General features: G+C 46.6%; 1 protein-coding gene across 1 annotated transcript in view; it reads right to left on the bottom strand.

Annotated features, from left to right (window-relative positions):
- The window catches only part of RRM2 (ribonucleotide reductase regulatory subunit M2), a 6,747-nt gene extending 6,587 nt beyond the window's left edge, over nt 1–160 (bottom strand). The window contains exon 1 of the mRNA XM_026076957.1: nt 143–160. Coding sequence (XP_025932742.1) covers nt 143–160 — 18 coding nt within the window. The remainder of the gene's footprint in view (nt 1–142) is intronic.
- Nucleotides 161–10,225: the final 10,065 nt, after the last annotated feature.

Below are 10,225 nucleotides of genomic sequence, written 5' to 3'. Positions count from 1 at the left end.
GGGGCACCGCCGGTGGCTGTGAGGAGCCGTTACCCGAGTAACGGCCGCGGGTGCGGGCCGGGCCCAACCGCTGCGCCGGAGCCCGCGCTCGGCCCCGCGGTTGTCCCGTCCCGCGCAGAATCCTCCAGCGTAATTGCCCTACCCATACGACTTTCCACATGGGCGCATACTACAGCAGTGTCCCTTGGATTCAGATCCACTTTCATTCCAGGTGAACAGTGTCAGCGGGGCGCCTCATGCTAATAAAACTGCTGCACCTTGCACCGGGATATGTCTCCGTGTAGATAAACCCTACAGGAGTCTTAGGTTTCGCTTTCTCCAGGCTTGAGCTAATCTTCTGGGAAACTGTAAACTCCTCCATTTATTGCGCATGAGTGTTAACACGCATAGGATTTAATGTAAAGCATAGCAGCTATTTCACAGCTGAATAAAGGGTACATAAAAAGATTAAGGAAAAAAAGAGCCTTGATCACTTGCAGTGTGCATAACCTCTTGTAAAGAGAAATGTGGCTGTGGATCCTAAATACAGTATCTGTTTTTGAAAGATTTGGGATATAATAGGGAAGTGGGTAGCTTAATTCCAGATTTTGGGTTTAAGGTAGTGCTTTGGAAATACCATGTTCCCCCCTTCCCTGCCTTGCTCTCCCCCTCTCTCTTCTCATCCCTCCCCCCTCTTGATACATTTTCACTTTCCCTCCACACTGAATGCTGCATTTGGAGACAGAAATTGTTTTCATGGAGAAACAGCCTCCATATGCCACCTGGTTTCATAAGGTTTAAATAAATAGTACAAGAGGAGAAAATAGCTACCAAAAAAGAAAGAAGATTCATCTGCTTTAAAATGTCAATATTTATTTTACATTAATGAAATTGTCTTTAAGCAGCAGCCGCATTTCCCTCTTCCTGCCTCCCCACACCAACTCACAGTGACTTGCAGATATTATGAAAGAAAATAGCAGTGGGCCGTGATGCGTCCCAGTCCCGGTCGCAGCTGGGACAGGAAAGCTGTGCATCATGCTGAAGCTTTGAATGTGTCAGTGCAGCCCCACTCTGCAGAGGATCTGCACGCTTTGGCCAAAAAGTTTTCTCTGTGACAACAGAAAGAGAAAGGTGTATTTTCACAACTGACAAAGAGCAGCAAGAAACTGCCAACACAGCTTTAGGCTGGTTGCTTCCCTTGGAGCCACAATGAGAGGACCATCGGTGGTTTGTGTTGCTGGCGTTACAGCAGCACTGCATGTGGCTTGTTCACTGAAGCATGTCCTCAGGTTTAATGAAACTAGAAGCTTGTTGAGACCTTGGTGGTGTGGGATGCCACTGAAGTCTCTTCACCTAAACACAAGCCCAGCCTGCTCCCAGGCCATGAGTTATGAGGCCCGATGCTGCCCAGTGCTCAGCTAGGAGATAAGTGGGTAAGGCAGGAGAGGGGCAGAAGACCAGGCCCCCACGGAAACTGGTAGAAACCAGGCATTCAGAGACCTGCCCATCACTGCAGCCCCTTAAACCGTCCTTTCAACTGTATGACAATACTATATACTGCTTTAATGAGTAGATTTGGAAGAAAAAAAAGAGTATTCCCTTCTGACATCATCTTCTGGCACTGCAAGTTCAAGTTTGTTACTCATCTCAACACTTCATGCCAGCTGGGGCATATCAGAAATGGTCAGCAGAGTAAGTCCTTTAGCAAATTGTGGTATTTGTCCTATTTAGGACATTGGACTGACTGCAGGCACCCACTCAGGAGATGTTCTATGGGACCTTCTGGGCTGAGTATATATATAGCAACCCCAGGACAGAGAGCATTACAAAAGCACATCCCAATACCCTCAAATAGGCTTCCAATCGAACATAAAATGCTACAAGCCACAACTACCATCTGCCGCAGAAAGAACAGGAGGCTGTGAGACCATCACTGCTATCTCAGACACCTGCAGCAACCAGGCATTTGGTGTGCCCAATACTCAGATAGAGATGGATTCTGGCCCAGAGGCCAAGTGAAGGCCGAGGAAAGGCAAAAAACAGCAACAAAAATACCCCGTGCTTTCTGCTTTTTCGCTTGATTCCAGTCAGGGACTTCAGGGAATACTTAAGGCAGTATCTTCAGTTCCTGTCCAGGTAGGTCTGTGTCTGGGGGCAGTGGCTCCTGCTCCAGGCCCTGATCCTGAGCCAGATCCTCTCAGAGAGCAGCTAAACCTCAGCAAAACACGGACATCTCAGCCCCTCTTAGCCCCAGCCGTTCCAGAAAAGCAGTTGCCCTGAACGAGCACTGAATTTAGCTCCAGGTCATTCAGAGAGCACAGACATGGTGCACAGGTAGCAGAGGTAGTATTAGACGTGTTACTGTCCCAGCCGGGCACTGCTTACCTCCAGCAGAGGGGAGGCAGGATATAGCAGAGCAGGCTATTTCTTGGCCATCCCAGTCCAAAGCCAGGTGCACAGGGAAACCCACCCACTCAAATCCACCAGCCTGGGTGGGAACAGCCAAAGCATGGACACACTCCTGTTCTGCCACAGAAAAGTGGGTTCCTGGGGTCAGGGATGCCAGACAGCTCCACAAGGCTTGCCAGAGCCCATACAGAGCCTGACTATCTCCTGCCACCTCTGCAGTGCACACCACTCCACCCTGCCCTACTGTCATCTGCTGCTGGGGAGGGGCTGGCAGATAGCTACTGCAGCTTCCTCCCTGCCCCTGCCAAATTCCTTCACCCACCTTCCCAAATAAAGGGACCCAAAGCTACCAGTCCACAAGCCCCAGGCCACCTCTATGGACCATCCTGATGTAACTCGTGTGCTATCATTGCAACTCCAGCAACTACTCTCAGAAGTCAATGGCACAGGGGGGAGCCTACACTGTTAAAGATGGCTCTGCAGGAAAAAAATGCTTGGAAGGACTTGGAGATGTCAAACAGGCCTGCAAGGAAGAACATTGCACCTGTGTGTTGCTATAGATACAGCTTACTGATATTCAAGAATGAGTGGCCACACTGAATTCTCCCATTATAACAATTTAGTTTAATCCATTTACATCCATTCCTCTCATATAAGACTTGCCGGCTCTAACAGGCCTCCTACTTTGCTGCTCCTGCCCGAACCTATCAGGCCTCTGCCACCTGGTCCTGCCAAGATCATAATCCACACTCTGAAAAGGGCACCGACTCACATAGACTAAGACAGGACAAAGCCTCAGGTCTGGCAGGTGACTTGCAGCTCTCAGTTAGCAGGTTAATATATCTCTTCCCTAAGCCAAAGCTATGATTATTCCATAGAGTGTTTAGGCCAACCTTTGTGGATGATACAGGACATTCGGCAGCAACTTCAGACCACAATGAAACACAAAATGGTACTTTAAATCTTTGCTGCGAAGGGAAGTCAGCTGTGTTATGTTTATACACCAGGCACAATACCTAGTTGTATACATACTGTCGGTGAATATCACAGAGGAAAGCATCCATCCCCATCACATATATCCTTCTCCATGAAACTACATTTTGGGACCAGCATTTTCAAGCAAGCACCTTGCCAGAGCCAGAGTCAAAACAGTAGGCTGCTACCCTGCTTTGAAATGCTAACAATTACCATCAAACTAGGGGATGTCCTACCAGCTGGCTTGCACCTATTCTTTGGGTGTTTAGAAGGGTGCTTGGTCCAGGGTGGAGTTGTGTGTTCAGAAAAGAAAAATCCAAAAACTCTAATTAGTTTTACACCTTCTTTCTTTATAGGAATTTACACACCCAGAAATGTGAAATAGCAGCTCAAGGGCAACTAGACAGAGGCAGGTGTGGGATGTTGTATAACCAAGCTGTTCCTGCAAGTCCACTTCCAGACTGCACACCTGGAAGTCTCAGCCAGAGGAATGAACCCAGCACCCACCTCCAGGCCCTGGCATGTTTGATCAGCTGCAGACAAAGCTCAACACTGATGAATTCAAACTAACGCAAACTGGAAGGAAAGGTGTAAATTACTCCCGCACTGTCACAGGTGCGAAGTAATGTGTGCAGGCACTGTTGTGAAGGGCTCAGGGATGTTCTCTGCACAGAGTGCCACTACTGCTAAGAAATGAAACTCTAGGAGTGCAGTTAAAACTCTTTTGCCTGGGATTGTTTCACTTTTAGACATTTGTGCAAGACCTACAATTCCTGTTCTGTTACAGAAATAATCCATAGCATTGCAGGGCACGTGCAGAGTGAGACTCAGGGGAAGAATGGGATACGTGGCTTCCAGGAAGAGAAACCTGGTGCTGGTGAGGATCTGCAGTTATCTGCAGGCACCTCTAGTAGATAGGGTGAGTCCTTCTACTTGTTTGTCTTGTATACATTTCTTCAAATAATGTCAAACTCTGTCACTTCAGGGAAGGACACATTCACAGGTGCTAGTTCCTAAGCCAAGCAACCAGAGGGAGTAGGCAAATGAAGCCTACAAAGGCAAGTGAAGAAAGGAGATGCTCTCACTGAACGTCCTGAAAAACAGGGGAAGAAGCAATCATCCATTCAACTTCCCAAATATACTGCATCATCTCACCCTTCCTTAAGATTTGCTGTTTCTTCTCATTCTAATCTGCCACAACCTTCACCAAAAGCTTTGCCACAATCTTCGCCAACAACCTAACTATAGCACTCCATGACTGAAGGCTGAACCTGTCATTCCCACGGCCAGTTCCTTCCCAGAGTCACGTCTGAGGCTTAAAAAGCCAGAAGCTGCCTTCCATAACAAAGGAAATGAAACCATTTGTTTATTTAGAATATGAAGGGAAGGGAGAAATCTCTGTCCTTGTACCCTTGACATTTGTGAAGAGATGTTACATGAGCTAGGCAAGAAAATGAAGTTGCTATGACTATCTGCCAGCAGCCTGGGTCCTAACTACCGATGCTGTAAATATCCTCAGTGTCCACCCACATAAGAACACCTTGACAAAGCTCCTTCCACCCAGGCACAGCTTATGGCCCACAAACCTTACTTATCCATTAGACACCTGCTTCGTCTTAGCAGGCGCTGCCTTGGCTTTCAGCTGGCTTACGTGGCTGCATTGGGTAATGCTCCACACTCCTGTAGGGCAGGCTCTTCCTCAGCAAAACTGTCAGATTCATTTTCTTCCGTCTTACTGCAGATGCCCTGCAGGATGGACAGTCATTGATTCCAGGTTGTGAACTGGCTCGTATCACTGCAGCAATAGGCCTAATTCAGATTAAAGTAGATGAGGATAACTGCATGGAAGAGACTTTTTACTAGCTGAGGACACAGTATTTGTTTCATTTTTTCCCTCAGTTCAAGGCAGATGATTATTTTGCGTGGCCTCAGCCAGCCAAACTGATCATTTCCAAATCCTGAAATCCTCACTCACAGCTCACTCCCACACAGTTATTATTTGTATAAAGTATCATGCTGAAGAGCCCCTACTTTAGGCCCCAAAATCCCAAAGTCTGAGTTCTACATGCAGCAAAAAAAGTCTAAATATTTTAAATATAACCTGAGATAGAGAGCAGGTGGGCACAAACAGGACAAAAGGAGGAAGCCATGAGACAACACTGCCAAGATGATACATGGTAGTCTCAATGGCCACCAGTTTTGCCACCAAGCTTGGAATTAACCCTTGCCATTTTTTCATAAACTCACTCAACTCAGTTGAAGAGAAGGATGCTTGACATCTCTCCAGAACTGTTCTGAACCTTAAGGTCTTAAACCAAATGTTCAGCAGTCTGAATGAAAATTTTGCCTGAATCAGAGCTGTAAACACATTGCTTAGAGAAAGTTGCCTTCCACTCACTGCAGGGTTTATAACTTAAGAGAGGACTCTAAAAACTAAGTTGCAAGGCCTCCATGGTGCCTGTTTAGGTAATGCACTTTAAGGGACTGTTTCACTGAGAAATCTAAAGCAGAACAAAACAAAAATCTATATTAGCTTGATTCTAGCTAAATATTAGATTGGCCAATGCAGCCCATTGATTTGCTGGGTTGAGAATGCTGTCATTAGGCGACCTGCAGCTTGGTTACCTGATGACAAAGGCCAGCCTTTCCCAAGGTAATGAGCAGTTATTGGAAATCCTCTCACCAGGAAGCAAAGCCCTAACATGGTTAGCATCCCCACTCTCTTTAACTTTCTAAAAACACATTTCTCATCTATTCAGTGTCCTTACCTGCCATTTACAACTCAGGGCAAAGCCTGCAGAAAACACATGACCACATATGCAGTTATAATGGCATAACCTGAAGTATCATTCCTCTGCTGTTCATGAAACTGAGTTTCCCCCAAGGATCTTCTCTCCCACAGTGAGACTCCTTGTGTTGGGATATCCCGCTGGACATAAAAGGTGCTGATAAAATGTCTAGTGGACTCCTTCAGGTTTTGTCCCCAGTGTGGCAGCTCACAGCAGGAAAACCCTGCTCTGAATTAGGCAGCTACCTGCATCTGACACACAGACCATGGAAAAGCAGAGTCTGTCGTGCTGCACTGGAGGGAAGGGAGGCACAAACCTGTCTGTGAGACAGGAATCTAGCATGCAGGTGTCCCACTCAGTGTGAAACTAAACAAGGCTGGATAGTGTACTCTGGAGTAACAGAGGTAAATATTGCTCCCCATAACCTGATCAATAATAGATATCTTAAATCACATTAGCCAGGTATTCTGGATGACTTAAAGCATAGCCCCATAGCAGAGCACTGAGGGAATTACAGAGTAATAGCATACTAGAATAAATTAGGTGGGAAGGGACCACAAGAAGTCATCTAGTCTAATCCTCTGCTTAAAGCAGGGCCAAACTGATCAGGCAGTTTAGGGCCTTGTCCAGGCCTATTTTGAGTATCTGCAAGGATGGAGAATCCACGGTTTCTCTGGGCAACCTATTCCTGTGTTTGACCACCCTCATGGTGAAAGAAGTTTTCCTAGTAGCTAATTGGAATTTTTCTTCTTGCAAATTGTGTCCGTTGCCTTTTGCCCTTCCACTGTGTGTTTCTGAGAAGGCTATGGCTCCATCTCCTCTACACCTTCCCAGTAGGTACTTGCAGACAGCGATAAGATCTCCCTTCAGCCTTCTCTTCTTAAGGCTGAACAAACTCAGTTCCTTCAGCCTCTCCTCATATATCCCTTACTCCAGCCCCCGACCTGTTTGGTGGCTTTCTGCTCTACTCGCTCCATTAAATCAATGTCTGTCTTGTACTGGGGAGCTAAGAAAACTGGACACACTACTCCAGGTGCAGTCTTACAAGCGCCAAATAGAAGAAGCACTGTTAAAAGAATTTCAAGAGCTGGAGAATCAAGTTTTCCAGTCAGTCCCGCTTGCTAGTCRTGCGGAGGTCAGTAATACACAAGAGCACCACTGATTTTGGTGCCTTCTTTAGGGTCTGTGAACACATGATGAAGCTGGAGTAGCTACACCAGGCACTGCATTCATATATGTGCTCAAGACGGCTGTCACTCTTCATTTCTGGCAGGACCACGTTCTTGTCCCTTGCAGCAGGGGGCAATGTGACGGATAGAGGACTTTCAGCCTACTGCTGACTTGCCTAAAGCGGGTTTTAATCTCTTCTCCTGTACTCTGATCACAGAGAATGTGGCTGATCTCTTGGCACACATGGAAAATTACAGGCCATTCCTGCTCCTACCAAATCAACCCCAGATCTCCACTGATATAGTGAGAGAGAGAGAGACACTCACATCTGTATATCTAAATGTGATGTCTTTATCTCAAACTGGACACGCTCTCTGTGCCTAGTTCCAGCAGCAAAACTTTTAAAAGCATTTTGAAAACCTGGGAGCAGTTCAGAAGACAGCCCCAGGGAAGACTGGAGGCTTCAAAAACCTGCCCTGGAGCAAAAGACTGGTGCAAGCTGCCTCATTCAGCTTTACTAGGAGAAAGCTGAGGAGGTGAGTAGATAACACCCCACACTAGCAGGAGGAGAGGACTCTGACCAAACATTGCTGCAATCAATCAAAAAACAAGAAGAAAAAGAGTGTACGATCTCATGGCTTGGAGGAGTAACTACAGGATTTCAGAATAGAAATATTTATCATCAATGCTAATTATGCCTTGAACTAGCTTTCCTGGGGACATGATAAGTTCTTCAATTCCCAGTCATGATTTCAAGACTTCACATGACAGTTTTATTCAGTCACATTATGATTTACTCAGTGGTTACTGCCAAGTTTCACTGAGGGTAAAAGGATTAGGATAGATTATTTTAATAGTCCTTTTTTTTTCCTGACATCCATCAAACTGCTCTTCCATTGCACAGCAAGCTCAAGGGCACCCCAGGAACTTAGTTCCCCCCAGCTGGGCCTTCTGACACACCCTGCTGAATAAAACATAAAAAAAAAGCTTCAAGATAAAGTTTTAACAATGAAAATATCAATAAATCAATCATCAAAATTTTGTTTATGGAGAACAAGGCCTCTCATGTAATTTCATAACAAAAAATAACCAAAACAAGAGGCAGCTCTTAACCAGCAGGCACCCCCTGTACCTACTTCACCCAATATTACCACAGTTCCCGTTTGGGGGTTCAGTGACCTCTACCATTTTCAGTGAAGCTGAGACAGAAATAATCCCTTTATAGGATACAGCATTTCCCATCCCCCTTCCCTCAAAATCCCTTAAACAAATCCACTCTCTCCTCCTTTCCCACACCAGGCCTTGGGTAAGAAGAGGCATCATTTTCTGCTCTTAACACATGCATTTTTGTAGCTGAATTACTATTAGAGTTTCCTTCTCAGCAGAATTTAAGAAAAAGGGTCTAACACTATTTAAGCATCAGAGATCAATCACACATGGATATAGCAAGGCCTTATACGACCATTCATTTGCTACACCAGAATTGCCTCTCCTCTATAGCTTTCTACAGCAGTTGCCTTCTCTTTGGCTGTCTCCACCTCTTCTCTAGTTTTTCTGGTATTTTTCAGTTTGTTTTAAGTTCCCATTTACTCCCTTTTCTCTAGTCCTGCCACACTAATTCCTCAAGACAGCACAAATTGCAGCCTCTTTTCCCTGGGATCCTTCCTGCTCTCCCTGGCCCTAGTGCTCATGTTTGAGCAGCTCCCTCCAAGCACCAGGCTCTCAACTGCTTGCTGCCTCATTTTCCCTGAGAAGCCCCAAACCTGGAGCCCAGTGCCACAGCCCCATCCCATTGTGGTGCAAGGCAGAAAGCCACCACACTGCTCCAGAAGCAGGGCAGGCTCCATCACAGAGCCCCAGGCTCAAAAGCAGCTTTGAAAAGTGGCACCAAACCCACGTGTACCCCAGGGACATGATCCCTTCCCTAGCAGTATTCTTGGCATACCAGATACACATTGCTTATATGCCCTGATGTCTCCAGCTCCATATGGTGAGGAGAAATGACACTTCAGAGATAGAGGTGCATGACCCATGAGCCAGGCTTGGAAATGGCTTTCTAATGCTGTGATCAAGAAAAGGGGTAAGACTGCTCCAGAGCTACCAGCCTTTCTGTCATTTYCTCTCAGCAGAGCCCAAAACCATCCAGCTGCAAAGCTAAAGAGTACAAATGCAGTCCTCAGAGAGGAGAGAGGGAGCAGAGGATCTGCACTGTTTGGACTTCATAACCCTCATTGCCAATAATCTGTATTGGCAATGTCACCCAAGCCCAGCACCATCTCTGGGCACTTCCCAGAGGGGGAACAAAATTTCATGCTGGGCTATTGGGCCCGATGTGCACTGGGAGAAGGGAAGCAGCCACAGGGATCACACACTGCAAGAGCACAGCAAGGATAGACAAATCACAGCCCCAGAAATCCAGGGTAATTTCCTGGGGGTGAATGGATGAGGGTATCTTAGTCTTCCAGGTCCTAAACCCTACAGTCCCTGTGCAGGAATTGTTCCCTTATCAAACTAAACAACGTGGAGTTGTTTCTCCTGGCTCAGATCATCAGTTTTTAAATCCAGCCACACGGATAAGGAATAGAAATCCAGCAATGAAAAAGCAGCAGTGGAACAACATTTTCCCCAACATGTTTTTAGTGAACCTGCTGAGAGCATACTTAGGAAGAGCTTTTCCCTTGTTTCTGCCCCAGTATGTGCCCTACAGCTCCCACCAAGAGAACCAGAGACCAGCCAGGACAAGTAATGCTGGCTGATGCTGCCCCCAAGCACAAGGGAAGAGGGCCAGTTCAGGGGAGTAATTTAGGAAGGCTCTAGCAGGGCAGATTTGATGGGTGTCTGAAGAGGCCAGTATCCGCGCTTGCACCATCGCCCTCTGGGACCCGCCTGACCCCGCACATCCA

The sequence above is a fragment of the Apteryx rowi genome, unplaced genomic scaffold (assembly GCF_003343035.1).
Source record: "Apteryx rowi isolate R43461 unplaced genomic scaffold, aptRow1 scaffold_445, whole genome shotgun sequence".
Classification (NCBI taxonomy): domain Eukaryota; kingdom Metazoa; phylum Chordata; class Aves; order Apterygiformes; family Apterygidae; genus Apteryx; species Apteryx rowi.
Note: the sequence above shows the minus strand (reverse complement) of the source record. Positions and strands in the feature narration are given on the sequence as shown.